This window comes from Corapipo altera, unplaced genomic scaffold (genome assembly GCF_003945725.1).
Source record: "Corapipo altera isolate COAL_440 unplaced genomic scaffold, ASM394572v1 181b, whole genome shotgun sequence".
NCBI classification, from domain to species: Eukaryota; Metazoa; Chordata; class Aves; order Passeriformes; family Pipridae; genus Corapipo; species Corapipo altera.
The window spans coordinates 535,494-552,514 of NW_020884963.1; the positions used below are offsets into that span (position 1 = coordinate 535,494).

The 17,021-nt window shown below is 47.1% G+C and overlaps 2 protein-coding genes across 2 annotated transcripts; one reads left to right on the forward strand and one right to left on the reverse strand.

Annotated features, from left to right (window-relative positions):
* Positions 1 to 141: 141 nt before the first annotated feature.
* On the forward strand, positions 142 to 1,833 carry POLR2J (RNA polymerase II subunit J). Its single transcript, XM_027664525.1, has 4 exons — positions 142 to 276; positions 451 to 540; positions 656 to 830; positions 1,304 to 1,833. The coding sequence occupies exons 1-4, from the start codon at positions 224 to 226 to the stop codon at positions 1,337 to 1,339; spliced, it is 354 nt and encodes a 117-aa protein (XP_027520326.1). The 5' UTR covers positions 142 to 223; the 3' UTR covers positions 1,340 to 1,833.
* On the reverse strand, positions 1,742 to 16,608 carry LRWD1 (leucine rich repeats and WD repeat domain containing 1). Its single transcript, XM_027664516.1, has 15 exons — positions 15,442 to 16,608; positions 13,322 to 13,556; positions 11,998 to 12,117; positions 10,774 to 10,926; positions 9,938 to 10,078; positions 8,954 to 9,295; positions 8,230 to 8,356; positions 7,874 to 7,983; positions 7,212 to 7,419; positions 5,646 to 5,718; positions 5,411 to 5,551; positions 4,635 to 4,729; positions 3,890 to 4,051; positions 3,077 to 3,201; positions 1,742 to 2,123 (listed from the first exon to the last, which is right to left on the reverse strand). The coding sequence occupies exons 1-15, from the start codon at positions 15,519 to 15,521 to the stop codon at positions 1,983 to 1,985; spliced, it is 2,253 nt and encodes a 750-aa protein (XP_027520317.1). The 5' UTR covers positions 15,522 to 16,608; the 3' UTR covers positions 1,742 to 1,982.
* Positions 16,609 to 17,021: the final 413 nt, after the last annotated feature.

Sequence of the window (17,021 nt, forward strand, 5' to 3'; positions counted from 1 at the left end):
GTGCCTCCACTGGTGATATCTCTGATGGCCCTGCCGGTGCCATTTCTGGTGGCCCTACTGGTGGTGGCATCACCGGTGGCTCCGCTGGTGTCTGCACCGAGTCCTCCCGCCCGCAGGGGGGCGCTGTTGCGGCCGGGAGGTAAGGGCAGAGAGCGGACGGAAGTGACGTCAGCGAAGGTGAAGCCGCGGCCGCCATAGCGAGTGAGGGCGGAGCGGCGGCGGGATGAACGCGCCTCCAGCCTTCGAGTCCTTCCTCCTCTTCGAGGGCGAGAAGAAGTGAGGGGACACCCTAATTAGCCCTTAATCAAACCGCGGGCGACTGGGGGGGAAGGCCCGGGCTCCCCGTTCGGGGAGCCCGGGCCTTCCCCCCCAGTCGCCCGCGGTTGCCTGGCCCGCATGGATCGATAACATCCCCTATATCCCATTTATTTATCCCATTTATCCCCACAGAATCACCATCAACAAGGATACCAAGGTGCCCAACGCCTGCTTGTTCACCATCAACAAGGAGGACCACACGCTTGGGAACATCATCAAGTCGTAAGTCCAAACCGGGCACTAAATTTTGGGCTGGTTTTGAGGCTTTTATTTTTTTTTCCCCCTGAATTTCCCTGCTTTTTTTTTTTTTTTTTTTCTTTTTTTCCCCCAATTCCAGGCAGTTGCTCAAAGACCCGCAGGTGCTGTTTGCAGGGTACAAGGTCCCTCACCCTCTGGAGCATAAAATTATCATCCGTGTGCAGACCACCCCCGATTACAGCCCCCAGGAGGCTTTCACTAATGCCATCACGGATCTTATCAGCGAGCTCTCCCTGCTGGAGGAGAGGTTCAGGGTGAGTTTATTTATCCTTAAAAGTGTTTATAATTAATCAGAGGGGTGAGTAGTGTGTCTTAAGAGCTGCTGTTTTAGGCCTGTAAATTAATTCAAGCCACCCTCGTTGTGTTACTCAGCTCGTGGCTGCTCTGAAATGGTTATTTATGTGTCCAAAAAAAAGAGGTCTGTTATTTCTGAATACCTGGAATTGGTTCTGAATCTATGAATAATCAATTGGATTCTATGAAGGATCAATTGGAATTCATTCTTCACAGAATGGTTTGGGTTGGAAGGGTGTTCTCTGATGTGGTGGGGAAAAGCACCAGGGCACCAAATTTGTACATAAGTTTTGATTTTAATTTCAGTGTTAGTTTTCTGGATGGTGTACAGGTTTCCACTGCTGGTTCTTGAGTATCTCAGAAAAGTCAGGGATGTTTAAACACCTCCTCCAGCTCAGTAACAGCTCTTGTGTTTTCGTTTGTGCTTTTACAGGTTGCTATTAAGGACAAACAAGAAGGAATCGAGTAAAATCCACCCCCTGTGGAGGACACTGTGCTTCTGAGGCAGAATGATGTGTCTCTTAGTTAGGTGATATATTTAAACCTCCATTCATGGCAAATATTTCCCCCCTTGTCCCACTTCTGTTTAGTATTTGACAGCAGCAGTGATATTTTGAGTTCGTTTGTTTGTTGTTGTTTTTTTTTTTAAAACCAGTCAGGCACTTTGCCAAGAGGATAAATGTATTGTTGGGTATGACAGATAAGTCATTAAAGTGATTTTTTACTTTTCTGATTGGAGCCTTAAGGCAGACATTTGTCCTGGGCTGTTGGGGAGGTTATTGTGGGTATAATTCCAGCATGAGAAGCTGCTCAGTGACAGCAGCAGATGAACTCTCTGCTTTTCCTGTCAGAAACTCCAGGCACTGCCAAGTGAACTGGCATTTTGTTTTATTAAGTGTCATTTCTATAAAACAAATGCACAAATTGTGAAAACTTACAGTAAAAGAAACCGGATGTTTACAATGATTTAATGAGTTTAACAAACCCTTACCTTTGTTATTTCGTTTAATCTTGCACATCATGGCTGGTCTAGAAAACGTTCATGGGCACATGGGTAACAGTCACTAATACTGCACTAGTTCAAATCACGGGGGTGAGACTGGCACAGGGGACTATGACTTCTTCCAGATGGCTGTTATGTTCACACTGGTCAGGACAACAAGGTAGGTGAAGGCAGGGTCTGACACCACGTTGTTCACCAGGATCTCGGGGGGCTGCTCCCCGTTCACGTGGAGCTCCGGCCACTGGAGGATCTGTGGGGAGAACAGAGTGCGGTGGGGGTGCTGTGTCTGAGGGGGAGGATGTTCAGCACAGCGGGGTCTCTTCTGGGGAAGCTGAGTCAGAGGCTCTTCCCCCTTTCTGAGGTGTGTGGTAAAGCTTTGGGATGCTCCTGAAGGGCCAAGGTTTAGTGCGGAGCGGCTTGAGCGGGAAGGAAAAAGGTGTTGGCAATACAATTCCAAAAACCTTCTGGAATCATAGAATCACTTGGCTTGGAAAAGACCTCCAAGATCACAGAGTCTGACCTTTAACCCATCACCACCTTGGCAACCAGACCAGAGCACTGGCACTGAGTGCCATTTCCAGTTGTTCCTTGAGCACCTCCAGGGATGGGGACTCCAACATCTCCCTGGGCAGTTCATTCCAATGTTTTAACAACCCTTTCAGTGAAGAAATTATGGAACATTGAATCCCCTCATACCTATATCCAGTGTAGCTCCAGACCAGTGAGTGAGAGCCTTTGAGTGTGTGTGTGATTGTCCTTTCAGAGGCTTCATGCAAGGAAACAGTGATTGCCCAAAGGAGAACTGTCTCCAGAGGCCAGGGAGATATCGACTAGGAAAAGGGGATGTGAACACAGGAAAGCAGTGAGCCCTTCCCTGCTCTGGATTCCCTCCCCTCAGCCCCTCAGGGACATGGTGCCTGCACTCTTTGTGTTGTGGGGCTTTCCAGCTTAACCACCAGAGTTTTAGGGCCCTTCTAGGAAGAGCTGCCCAGCTGCACCATGGAGGAGCTGACAGACTTGCTTTGCAGCTCCTGATTCCTGTCCCAGCTGTGAGTGCCATGGTCGGCTCTGGAGACTGCTTTTAATTGCTTGTGAGTGTCAGGTGTGGAAACATGAAGCATGTTCTGGGATAAACCTCCTTGGGAGACTGGGATCAGCTGCCCTGGGGTGGAAGGGAGGCCCCAAAGGGTACCTGATACCTACCTGTGCAGGAGAGATCCTCCGCTCCGAGCGCTTTCCCTTTGGAGAGCCCCAGGCTGTGGTGTAGCTGGAGAGGTTGTACATCCACACACTGCCCTTCTCATCACCACAGAACACGTAGCCTTTTGCTGTGAGAGCAAAAGAAAAAGCTGTAAAACTACTGTGGAACTGGGAGTCTGTTCTGCTGCAAAGCAGAGCTCCAGGCAGTGCTGTAGGATCCCAAGGGAAGGTGCCATATTTCAGCAAAACTCCCAGCACAAAACTACGGATCTACGTTGCTCTGAAAGAACTCAATTCATTTAAAGATAAGTCAGCTATCTTACTCTAGCGTGGAAAAAGTAGTGCTAAATACTTTGGGATTTCTCCTGACTTTTTTTTAGACTGGTTTTGGAAAGTGATGACCAGATGAGGTTTGGCTGTTCCTTGCCAGCCTGCAGAGCCAGCTGCCCGGTGTGTGGCATTCCTGCCCCTGGCTTCAGATGCACTCAGCATCAAAATGGCTCCACCAAGGCTACAGGGCCCAGCCCTCAGCTCTGTGCTTTGAAAACCTGTACAAGAAAGACCATGGAGCCTCGGCTGAACCCCCTTGCAGGGCAGATGGTACAGCTGCAATTATTTATCACTTGTATTATTTATACCCAGCTGGTGCTGGGCTGAGGCTGCGCAGTGTTGGAGCTGCACTGCAGTGCTTGCAGGGGGGAGCCCTGACCTTCTCTGGTGGGCTCTGAAATCCAGGCCTCTGCCTCTGATGGCGCAAAGGGGAGCCCCACACACCTGGGCAAAGCACACCTTGCCCTGGGGACCAGTGCTGCCTACCTGGGCAGGTGCTGAGCGTCAGGTAGGACATGTCTGTCGTGGACCACTCCAGCTCAGCCAGGATAACTGCAGACACTGTCCGCTGGCATCCCTTCCCCTTGGCGTCAAAGGACCGGCTCCAGCTCCACAGGTAAATGCATCCTGGTTTGGAGCTCTTGGAAACTAGGGAAGAAAGACAGGAGAGGCTGTGTAAGCTGCTGGGAAGTGAAATGCCTCAAGACAAAGGCTGGCTTCTGGTGAAGGTGGCCCATCCAGAACACGGCTTTTAAGACCTGGGACCTGATCCAACAACAACTGTTTCCACCTGCTTTACCTCATTTCAGGACAATTGGAGGCTGCAGAGAGATTTTCAGTGCTATGCTTATGTTCCTGAACTGCAGAACAAGCATAAGCTATTCAGAAAAACCCAGACCCTGATGTGGAACCTCCAGTTCCCCTGCAGAAAAGACTGCTGCCACCAGTCCCTAAGCAGAAAGGAGCTCTCCTTCCTTCCACACTGGCACTGCTTGGCCAAGCATGCCCTTGGGGATGGGTCCATCTGATTTACAGTCCTGCCCAGGCATGGGTTTATGCTCTAGGCCATATTTTTGGGAAAGATAAATGACTCTGGGAGAAAATTCCCTTCTGTGTAGCCCTCACAAAGTTAACGAGGCAGTCACCCTCTGCTCATCGTTCTTGCTTCACCCTGCACATGCTGAGGTGCCCCACTGTTTTTTTGGGACTGGGCTGTTGTGTTTACACTCACCAACGACATCGTCATTCAGAAAAGCCAGACCATCAACCCTGTGAGACGTTGTCATGCTTTCATCATCAGGAAACTGGAATATGGCTTCAAAAGGCCTAGAGCAGGGGGGAAGGGTGAAATGAGCCAAGTCCTGAACAGGCAGCAGTGGAAGGGCGCCCAGATACAGAACCCAGAAGGAAATCTGTGTGTTAGTGAGTCTCTTGCCAAGCTCAGATGAATTCCCACTTGAACTTACACTTCTATAAGTATGAGTTTATTGAAAGCAGAAGCCCATTTGCTTAAGAGATTGCTGTTTCACTTCATTTCTTTTTGCAGGCGTCAAGATTAGTATTTGCCAGCAGGGCATGACTTTACTTGCTTCTTTCTTGTAATTTTTTTCCTGAGCTCCCACAGAGTGCCAGTTTCCTGGGTTACCTCACGTACCAGGAGCAGGGAAGGCCTCACTGGGAGACTGGAAATCGATCCAAGAATTTACACTCTGTTACACTACTTTGAGATGACACACCCTTAAGTTTTGGGGTATTGGATTACACTCCTGCCAGCCTTCCTGCCAAGCAGCCTGGAGCTTTAATACAAGCACAGAGCTGCAAGCTCTGAACACTCCTTTAGCACATGCTCATATTTTTTCTGGCCACTATGGGAAGGGGAGGGTGTTTTAAGTTTGGTAGGACATGCTGCTTTTGCTCAAACCTCCTCAGTTAGAAATCAAACCTTTGCTAGGACTACCTCTTCTTGTTATGGAAAGCAAATTCGTGGTCCCAGCTTTCGGTTCTCACCTGCTTTTTTCTCCTTTATCCAGTTTTATGTTCCAGGCAAAGCAGCCACCTTCACAGCCTGCCAGCAGGTACTGCTCCGGGCAGGTGGGCACCAGGGCAATCCGTAAGGGAATAGAGGCTGCTTCCAGCACCAGCAGCTGGCTAAAAAAACAGAAGAGAACAAGCAGTTAAGTGGTGCTGCGACGTGGTAGTTACAGGCTCCTGGACTGGCCACATCTGGTTTTTGAACCTTTACCTTGCTTTGAAATTGTAGTCACAGTCTGGAATCCCAATATCCCAGAGTGCAATTCGCTTGTCATAGGATGCAGCTGTGGGACACAGAAGAGAAGCAGGTAGTGACACCGCTGCTCATCTGGCTCTTCTCGAGCTAAGCTGGCAATTCTACCTGAGTCACAGGCTGTTACACTCTAAGGCTGTGGCATCAGAGAGCTCATTAAAGCACAGCAGCAGTCACCAAGGCTCCTGGCCCCACACCACTCCACAGACACTGTCAGGCATGCACAGTCAATACTTTGTGTTCTTATCCTGTGCTCTAAGAGGGGCAAATAAAACAAAGTTTCTTTCCTGCTGTCCATTACTGAGTTGTGGCTTCACAAAGTCGTTAATTAGTGGCCCTCTAAGCTTGTTTCTGCTTAGGGGTTAAAATATGAGCTGCAACCTCTACTCTCAGGCAGACACTGCTTTATTCCACATATCCCTGGCTTACTGTGTTCACATCCACAGCAGCTTCCATTGGGATAGTTAGGCACTGATGTAAAGGGTGAGAAATGTTGCCATGCTGAGATATTGATAGCAGAAACAATCCTAATAGATTACTCAGAGTGATCTGGATCCCCATCAGATGACACCCCTCAAACTCAGAGTTTGTTGGTGTCCAGTCTCCAAAGAGGGATGCAAAGACTCTCCCTTTATTACTCTTTTTCTATGCAATATATGGGGTTAGGGTGAGCCTTGCTGTCCATATCATTATATAGATGTGCTATCAACCTCCTTATCCCTTCTTCTGCTTCTGCTTTTGGCACTCTTGAGCTTCTTCTTGAAAAGTATCCCCTGTTCTAAAAAAATTCCACTTTTAATGGTTCATGTAGCACTCTAAGCACTCCAGGATGTGGGTAATTGTAGGCAAGAGAAACAATGTGCTGTGGGGCGCAGGTGTGGCCTGAATGGCTCTGTACCAGCTCACTGTACAGCCTGACAATGCAGCTGCAATTTGTAATATGATGGTTCATTACCAGTCCATAAGCTACAGCCTCTGTGGGCCCCACTGTGTGTGGTAAAGCTCTCTTTGACATCAGGACCTGAATAAAAATCTCTGATGAGGCAAAGAATTAAAAAAAAAAAAAAAAAAGGTCATTTATTCAAAATCAATTGAGCACATAGTTGTGCTCGTTGGGAAAAATGAAATCAAAACTCATAATACCCTGCTGTGCTCGAGGAGAGCCCTGCCACTGCCTGCCCCCAGCTGCCTGCTCTGCCTGTCATTCTTCTTACTCATCCCTGTGGAACGCATCCACTGCTGGCCTTGTTTGTGGCTCCTGTGTGTGTGCCAGCCACCCTGAGAGCCACTGAGGGGGAAACAGGAGCTGCTGCACCTCAGCTGAAGAGCCAGGTCCTGGCAGAAACAATCTGTCCTGCTGTAAATTGCTGCCACAGGAGACTAACAATGGTCCCTCCCTAACGCCTGTCTGTGCTTTTTGTGTGTGTGTCCCTGCTTGCCCTGGTGACAACTCCCCTTGTTAAGGAAGCCTTGAATTTTCCACATTATTACTAAAGCTAAAGAGGTTCTGAAGCAGGGACTTACTGAAGAGGTGGGTCTCTTGGGTTGGGCTGAAGCAGACAGTAGCAATGGGCTTCTTGTGAGCCTTTATCTCTCCGTAGCAGAAGTCGGCTGCCACATGGATCAGTTTGACAATCCCTCTCCTCCCAGCAGCTGCCAAGATATTGTGAGCTTTCTTCCGACTGTCGCTGATCACCATTGTGAGGGTTGTCCATGCAACACTGAAGAACTCCTGGGACAGAAAAAAACCAGGAATAGAGTGAAGCGGACAGCAGGACGGCTGTTAGCTCAGAGATAAGACAACTATCACAAGTGCTACTCGGGTGAAACACCACCACTATTTAAGATGGAGCACCAAAACTCAAAACAACCCTCAGAAGAACACAAACTACAGAAACAGGATGTTTATTCCTCTATGCTGTCAAGCAGGCTTAGCAGCCAGATACACCTGTGTGAGGGGAGAGGCACACTAATCTTTTAAACTAATAAAAGTATAAACCCAAACCAGGCTAAAAGGATAAGCAAGAAATATTTATTATGTATCTTCATCCATTTAAGACCTGTCCATGCTAATGCCTGACAACCTTTCAGACCTCTTTGTAATATATATTATGCATACATGTATGTAAGTATTATAAGATTATGGCATTCCCATTCAATGCTCACCCTTCCCACTTGCAACCCACCTCTGTAGCCACCTTATACTTTTTCAGCACTGTCCCTGTCTCACAATCAATCAGACAAACAGACTCCCCTCCACAGGTTGCCACGGTTCTGGAGGAGCTCACAATGGGATCTGAAAGAGGAAAAAAATGGGTGAGAAGTTCCCAGGTTCAGGGATAACACACGAAGACTGCAGCTTATCACTGCCTGGTGCTCTCCCAGCCTCCTGTTTTCAAAGTCAAAGAAGAAATATGTAAGCAAGTCTCTTCCTGACAACGGAGACTACGGCTCGAAGGAGCAGGGGTCTAACGCATGGAGTCCGCCGGGATTCCAGAGCCAGGTGGTTCTGGGAATCCTGCAAACCTCTTTAAGAGCTCACCTTTCCTGGCTCCAGAGTCTAGCACTGGCTCGAAGACACAGGACCAGAGCTGCGTTTTAAAATCCTCGCGGCTGTTGCCTTTACTGTGACACTGAAGAAAATGCAATGGCTCTGCACTGACATCCTCCTACAATAAACCATCCACATTTAGACAATTCATTCCCCTGACAGTGGTTTGCCTGTGATTGCCTTGACAGAACCCTCTACTGAACACAGCAATCTGAGTTAAACTGAAGGACACAGGAGAGGCTGAGGTGCCAGCAATGCTCAAGACTCCTAAACCAGCAGACAACTGTTCGGATGTGCCCAGTAGACCCAAGCAGGGAACCCCATCCTGCTGCAGAGAAATGTGAGAAGCCCTTTAGACCCCCACTGGCCTGAGCTGAGGGGGAAACACCTTTCCCCATGCAGCCATTGGTGTGACCTGAGAGCAAGGCTTGCCAGTCCCATTTCTAAGCACAGGCTTTCAGAGCACCACCTCGGAGCACTGGTCCATCCATCCCCTGAAGGGGATTCACTGTCTCCTGGGGGTGTCCCTTTCCTTCCCTGATGCCTCTGAGGGATTTAAAACAATGACAAAAAAAAAAAAAAACCAAACCAAAACTTTAACTCACAATATATCTGTGAGCTCCAAGCTGTGTAGAGCTCTGATGAAACCTGAATGCAGCTCCTCCCACTACACCAAGAGGCCAAAAGCCAGTCCCCAGGGGGCTGGTGGACCTACCTTTCGCTTGGAGTTCTTCACTGGAGTCAAAGTAACAACTCCATTGTCCTGCTCCTGGCTTTTCTGTTCCCCTGTCATCTGGCTGGATCTTCTGTTGCTTTGCCCCTTGGGAAACTGCTCTCCATTCTTCTGTGTCCCTTCAGCTCCCTGCTCAGGGGTTGTCTCCTTGGCTGGCTGGTCTGATGTTCTTGGTTTATCAGGAGCTGGGTCATCCTGCACATGGCTGGACTTTCTGGGATTAACTACAGCCTCCTCCTCGGTGTTTGCCTGGGACTTGGACCTCTTGTTTCCAGCACCTGACTTTGAATGGTTTCTTTTCCTCTTGCTGGGTGTTACTGTGACCTGTAAGACACGTTCTCATGCTGTCAGTTTCTGCAGAAGGTTTTTAGCTTTCCTGAGATTTTCCAGTGATTTGTAAGTTTAGAGATATTAGTTATTCAAATCCAAGTACCCTTCCATGGTTACAGCCTGGGCTCCACGAACCAGACAGCCCAGAGCTGCAGGGTTCCTAGAGGCAGGAGCTAATGAAAATCACACAGCCAGACTAATTTTCAGCTCCCTCTCCCAGTTACTTGTGATTTACATACGATATGGAAAAACAAATCTGGTCCATGGACCACGGGGGTTCAATCTGCAGCCGTTTCCAAGCAGGCAAAAATCAACACAGTCTGGCCAGCCATCAACCCAGCTCTCTAATTAAAAATATCCCTTCCTAGGGAAAAGGTGGAGTGAGTAAGATTCATGGAATCTTTTGGATCTTCTATGAGAATGGAAGCTCTCTCTTCTTGGAGAGCAACTCAACCTTCACATGGCTGGGAAAGCTTCAGTCTGGCTGTAGAGAATCAGCCTGAGCTGCTGGATGCAGGCCAGAGCCTGGGACTGCCCCTGTGGTTACCAAAGGGTCATAAATGCAAACTGACAAGAGCTACCGAGTTTGCAAGACACAGAAAGGACATTGTTAATGTAACTGGAAAAATCACCTACCTGAGCCACATCCTCTGCAGCTTCCCTAGGGCTTTCTGTACTTTCTTCCTCATTCTCATCTGCCTTTTCCTCTGGTTCAGTATCTGAGTTTAGCTCCAGACCCAATGAGTATGACAGAAACTCTTCTGCAATCATTTTCACCTTAGAAGCAAACATGAAATATGTTAAAAAGAATTAAAAAAAAAAAGACAAAAAAATCAAGAGCAGTCAAACTCTGATGTGTCAAGAGCTGCTTTGCCAAGGTTTTAATATCTGCTCCCACTGCTCCACATGAATTTCACAAGTGGTGAATTCAGCTTAGAGAGCCTGGCAGGCCAAGTCCTCTGCTGACACTACATGACCCAAGAACTTCACTTTGTTATGGGCATCCAGTTGTGAAAACAACAGCACAGCAATGACACAAGACAAAGGAGAGATGAAAGCCTCAATTGTGTGTATGCACATACAAATAAAACAAATGTTACAAACTAAATGGTATCTTTCCCCACTGGGAGTAACTACACTTGTCATTATCTTTTCTCCTTTCATACAGCTTTCATCAAGAGTAAAGGTTGCCATTAAACTAATTTGCAAATAATTAAGTATTAAGGATACTGCAGTCTTGTTAATTAGTACAATTATGGTTATTGCTTATGAATTAAAAAATGTTTAATGACCGTCATCACAACTTGGTGCATGTTTAGTCTTAGTGCTCCTGTAACTGCTTCATGAAGCAGCGAAGAAAACCACAAGAAGTGATATCACCTGTCTGCAGGAGCCTTGCACCCAAATCCATGGAGCATTTTAATCAAATCCACTCTTCCTTGCCTGAAGAACAGAAGTGGGACACAACCTACCCGCCAGCGGGTGAATTCACTGAGGGAGCTGGGTCCATACACTACATTGGTTTGTACTGACTTCAGGAACTTCTTCCTGATGGACTTCACCTGCTCAGCTGTGTACTTCTCAGGAAGTTGGTCACGGAAGAATTTTTCCCAGTGAGCAGTAACCTAGGCAGAAAGACTGAGTCTACTCAATAGAAAAAAACAGAGCAGAAAAGCACAAGAGTACCTGTGAAAGCATTTAAGAAGTTGCCAACCCTGAGGTAGCTACGTGATGGCACCACTTCCATTTTTTTAATCAGTGTTCAAACATGACTTCATCTTACAGAAAAACCAGTTCCTCTGAACCAAGCTCATGTGAGTGTGGCTAAGCAGACTCTGCCAGCATTGGACCCAGAGCAATGCCTGATTTCATGCCTCTGGATCCAGAGTAAATGGCCTTAAGGAGTCTTACACTGTGCCTTCCTAACAGGGAGGTGAGGTACCTGATAGGTACACGGGTATTTCACAGACAACAGTCAGCACAATAAGACATCCCAGTCTTCAGTATTTGATCTCCCCCCCACTGATACACAGAAGGAATTAACAAGATCAACTAACTAGACTACTAGTGGTAGGAGCAATAATGCACAAAAACAACCAACCAACCAAACCTTTTTCATAATAGAACAGTAATTCTGCTCCAGATCACAACATGCTTTGGGGGGACAGTCTGTCAGGAGCTAAGCTGTGTACACAAATGAGTGAAAACACAGTTCCAAACATGCACAGCTGAAGAAGAACGAACAAATTCTTGTTACTGCTGTATGCTGGAAAAAGCAAGATTATCCTGAGCTTGGTTTTGTGCTCCCCATTCCTGGGGCCTGGACAGTAACATAAATTAGACAGGGAGGTGTATGCAGCTGTTCTGTCAGCACCAGGCTTCTCCTGTTCCTGAATGATGATCAGAGGGACCTGAAAAACTAGAGGGTCAGACACAGACCTGGTTGGCCCTGCTCTTGTCACTTAAACCACAGGCAAAGGTGGCTGCACAGAACAGGCAGAGCAAATGCAAGCAGGGACCAGAGAAAGCAGCAGTAAGACATTTCTTGGGTGGCCCGAACTGCGGGCTGGGCTCAGATCATAACCACAGTTATTGCAAATCATTTGATGCTTATTTGCAGCTCTGTCATGACACTGAGAACAATATTTAGTTACTTCTCAGGTGTTTAGAGATTAAGGAAATATCAGACATCTCACCTTGCTGGTGAGCTTACGGCTATGGACATGCCTCACGTGATTGGCCAGTTTGGTTATGTCCTTGCCATTGAGCAGCCGAAGATTTTCCAAAAGAAACATTACTTTATAGTCATCATTGAGCTAAAGAGAGAATACACCAGAGTTACAAAAACTGTACACATGGTTCTTGCTTTAGCTTTAGTCCCTGATGAAAATACAGCCAATGATAAGAAGAACATATCTAGTAAGGAAAAGCCGTTTCTTAAAATCTCTTCAGCGTTTCCAGCTTGAACTTCACCTTTCAATTCTGAATCCATGTTCTCCTGTGAGTTGGGATCTCAAATTGCAGACAAAAGAGCTGCCCAACCCTCAGGCAGTACTAGCATCCAACACAAGGTGGGGGCTGTGTAACCACTCATCTGCTCAGCCTGAGTGCAAGGCAGGCTGTTCTACTCCCTTCCTTTAAAACAGAGGAAGGCCTGTCCTGCCTCCAGTAAATGAATTCCAGCAGGAATTCTTTGGCCAGGTGTGTTTTAGGTCAGACAGTTCACCATGCAGCCACACTGCCAGCATACAATAGCAAATAAGCCTCTGTGGATGGTGACAGGGGCTGATGCCACTCTAAAGCACAAGTAAAATTCCAGTTTTGGATGTTTAACCTGTACAGGCAGCAGAGCCTCTTGGGAGAAGTCAGAAACCTAAACTAGAACTAATTACCAAGTTTAAACCTTCATCAGAGGACCAAGTCTGCTCTTCCAGAGCACAAGGGGCACTAAAACTAACTAAACATTAGATACTAAGAAAAAACTCTTTACTGTGAGGGTGGTGATGCCCTGGCACAGGTTGCTCAGAGAAGCTGTGGCTGCCCCATCCCTGGAAGTATCCAAGGCCAGTTTAGCAGTTGCTTGGAGCAACCTGGGATAGTGGAAGGTGTCCCTGCTTGATGAAAGGGGCTGGAACAAGATGATCCTTAAGGTCCCTTCCAACCCAAACCATTCTGGGATTCCATGATTCTACAAGGACATTTCTACACAGTTATTACTCAACTTAACACAAGCATGATCATAAGATACCCTGCCTAATAAACTGACTAAGATTGGTGTCTGACTTGGAGAAACAGGAGTTCAAGACACGCAGACACGAATATCTGAGTGGTTTGGGGCAACTGATGTCTGCAGACTGGTAAAGAGTGGCACAAAGTGGTGGAGGGGCACACAAAGACTGGCTGTTTTCTCAGATGCCCTTACACTTGCTGCCCAAGAACAACATATAAGAACTCTGCATAACTGCTGTTTGTTTGCCCCTCTGTTTAATGCTGAGCTTGTAAGGATGGGGGGTAACTCACTGTCAAGTACACATTGTTCTCGTAGGTCAGCTCCTCGAGCAGAGGGAACTGTTTCAGAGCAGTTACATCTTCCAGCTGGTTATTGTTGCAGTTCAGGACACGCAGATCAGGCAGGGTTAGGCTGTTGGGAAACTTGTCCAGCAAATTATCAGAGAGATCTAGTTTCTGCAGGTGCCTCAGCCGGGAAAACAACCGTGGGTCTAAATCTCCAGTCTTCAACTGCAGCTTGGACAGGCTGAAAACAAAAGATAACATGAACTACCTGCATCTCACTGGAAAACCAAGGGCTGATTTCACAGGATACAAGGTCCCTGCTTTTTCCTGTCTGCTGCATTCTGGACTCTGAGCACATACATGTAGGAAAGATGATGTGTCTGAGCTAACAGACACCATCAGAGGCTCAGGTCTGCCAAAGTTCCTGCAGCATAATTAACCTGCAATTCAGATAATCCCCTATGGGTAACAGAGCTGGCTGGGAGCAGTGAATCACCAGAAACATTCTTATTTTGTAGAAAGAACCTGTAAGAGTTTTGGTATTTTATTCCTTTGCAATGGTGATTCAACAAAACAAGCTGCAGCAATACATGACACTTATTCACTACACCATCAGTCTATCCTGTCCATAGAATGCACTGGATTTATTATTTCACACTTCAGGCAAGTGCAGAGCAGGCCCCCAAATAATCTGCCTGTTTTCAAAGAACTAACTTGACCAAAAAAGTGATTTTTCCATTTCTTCTATAGTGAATTTTGCTGCAAAAACTTCCAAAGGCAAATAAGGGAATCTACCCAACAAGACCCCAAAGCTGCCACCAAAACAGAAGTATTGTGCTGAAAGAGGAAGAGGTATAATATTTGTGAGGGAAAAAGAAATACCCCTTTTCTGTAAGAAACTGAAAACTGGATATTATAAGCAGGGTCATTTATATTTGGTTAGATCATTTAGGTGAGCTCCAAAGGGAGCTTCTAGTCCTGGCAGCCAACATCTCCTGAGGGCACAAGCCTGAGTTCCTTTAACAAACAGAAATCCTGTCTCTAATGATCAGTAAAAAAAAGGCTTCTTGATATAAATGAAGTGTGAATAAATGAGGCAAATAAACCCAGGAAGCAAGGTCCCTTCTCCTTCACTTGCCATCTCAGAGGCCTTACCAGCCAGTCAGAAAGGCTGAGAATTCAGCTGCCTGCAATCACAGTCTGACTGTGGTGTCATTTTGGGGAGAAACCCAACACTGTTCCCCAAACTTTCTGACATATAATCAGCACCATGGGAAAAGCCACATTCCAGAAATCCACTGCTTCAAGCACCTCCCCATCACTCTGTTACCCAGATTACTGCAGCTGATACTCCTCAGATAAACCTCTGAGTTTCTCCCTAAAAATAATTATTTTAGCACAAGACAAACCAAAAGAAATAACTTTAAAAAGTACACGTGAAACTCAAACCCTCTATATCAGGAACAAAAACAACAAAGGCACCAGCCAGAAACTGGCCAGCTGAGTCACTCAGATTGACCAGCTCTGGAACACTGAAATTCCACTACATTAAACATTTGGAAAGACACATATTTGCAATGACCTCTGTTAAGGATCTGAGCAACAAAACTGTTTTTAGTGGTTTCTAAGTGTTTCAGAGTTTATTCTCCCTCTCTGCAGTGTTTGAGGTACTAACATAATTGGATTTAGAGGAGACAGAAAGTGATGGAGAGGAAAATGGAAGGGAAGTAACGCCAAAAATACTTTAAAACCCCTCTATAATCCAGGCCAGAAGATTCTCTTGTTCACATTAAGCAATTGCTATTAAAGATGGAAGTGCTCTGGGGGTAGGGATGATATCTGGGGGTTAGGAAATCAGGATTCAGTTTCACAGCAAGAAGGTGGCACCAAAAATACAGTAAAAAAGGCAAAAAAAGGTGATAACTGTCCATAACCTGGATACAGTGCCACCAGTGCTCTCTGATCCTGCACTGGGAATGCCATCTCAGTTCTGTGCTCTGGAACTGCCTCTCTTTTTTTTTTTTGTAAAAATGTTAGGGGAAAAAAAAAAAAAGGCAAAGAAAAAAAAAAAAGTATCGCCCAAGTTGAATTCAGCTGGAATTTTCCATGGGCCTGCCTGCACTTACTTCAGCGTCTCGATCTTCCGGAGCCTCGTAGATCTTGGAACTGCTCTTTCCAAAAGAAGTTCTGTAGTGATTTTTGACATTTTTAACCTCCACCCCTCTCCCGAAATCAGTAATCAGTCAGCTGTAGGATCTCTTCTTGTAACCTTCCAGGAAAAATAAACAGGAATAAGAGGAAATGCTTTCAACTGACTCAAAAGGGGAAAAAAAAAACCCATTATGAAGTTATGTACTGATTTTGCTGCTCTGTTGGAAGTCGCCTTTTTTACTTATTAGGCTGGGCACAGGTTCCCAACACACTGACCCAATCCATCTCCAAAACAACAGGGATACCTCCTGTGGCTGTTAGAGTGACAGACTTGCTGCAGGGGATGACCCTCAGGACCTTGACAGCCTCACGGTTATCTGTTTGTGCCTCTCCTGGGCTCTGCTCCAGGAATTCCAACAGGCTTTCAAACAAACAGCAACAGAAAGAATAAATATACCTGCTGTGAACCCCTTCCTCCCAAGAAAATGACAGTGCACTCGCTAGCCTGACCAGCTGGGCAGACTGTTTGGATGACAACTCCAAAATCCCCTAAAATTTTGGAAAACTGAAGTAATTAGCAGAAACGTAAATACCCACCCATTAATAACATCATTTCCTCAGCAAGGAATAAAAATATCAACAGCATTCTGTGTGTTGTTGGTAACTAACAGATGTTTCCACGCATTGCTGTGGATGGGATAGGACATGCACACATAGGGAAACGCTGATATTTAGAATAACAACACTGACAAGTCCAAAGGAGCTTCATGAAATTACTGGTTCAGGGTTTACCACTCTTCCTGACACAGATTCCAAGGGAGGGAAATAAAAGCTAACAAAGCTCCAAGGCCAGGCTCGCTCCTGTCTTTCTGTGTTAGATCAGAGCTGCCTAAATGCCATTCCAGCACATCCTGGGGAACACAGGGGGCACTGAGCTGTCCTTGGGCTTCATTTCAGCACCACCACCCACATACAGCACCTGGAATGTTGTGTGATGGGCAACAAGGCACTGCTTTGTTAACACCTGTATGTAAGGACAGTCCTTCAGGTATGGAACATTTTATACCAGCACAAAAAGGCTGAACGGAAAAACAGTTTTGAACAGCAGATGTTTGGGATTTGATCCTTCAAGCGACAGAACTGTCGCCGAGAGCCAAACCACGGGGTGAGGCTGAACCTACCAAACCTCCCTAAGCGCTAAGGAAAATGTGACACCGGTGGCTGTGGATGTCCCCATCGCCCTCTCTGTGACCACACCAACACCTCAGACACAGCTGTGACACCGCTGAGCCGCAGGGAAGGCCGGGCATGGCATGTCCCCATCCCCGCAGCACCACGGGGGATGCTGCGGAGGGGATGCTCGGCGACCCCGGGGGTTGACGGGGAACTGCCCCTCTTCCTGCCGGAGCCGCACGGCGGGGCATCCCCCTGAGCTCCGTGTGCTTGGCTGTGCCCGCCCTGCCCGGCCCCGCGCCCCCGGGCGGGCCCGGCGCGGCCCCCGGGACACGATGCGCGCGATGCCCCGGGGACGGCAGGGCCGCGGACGCCGGGCTGT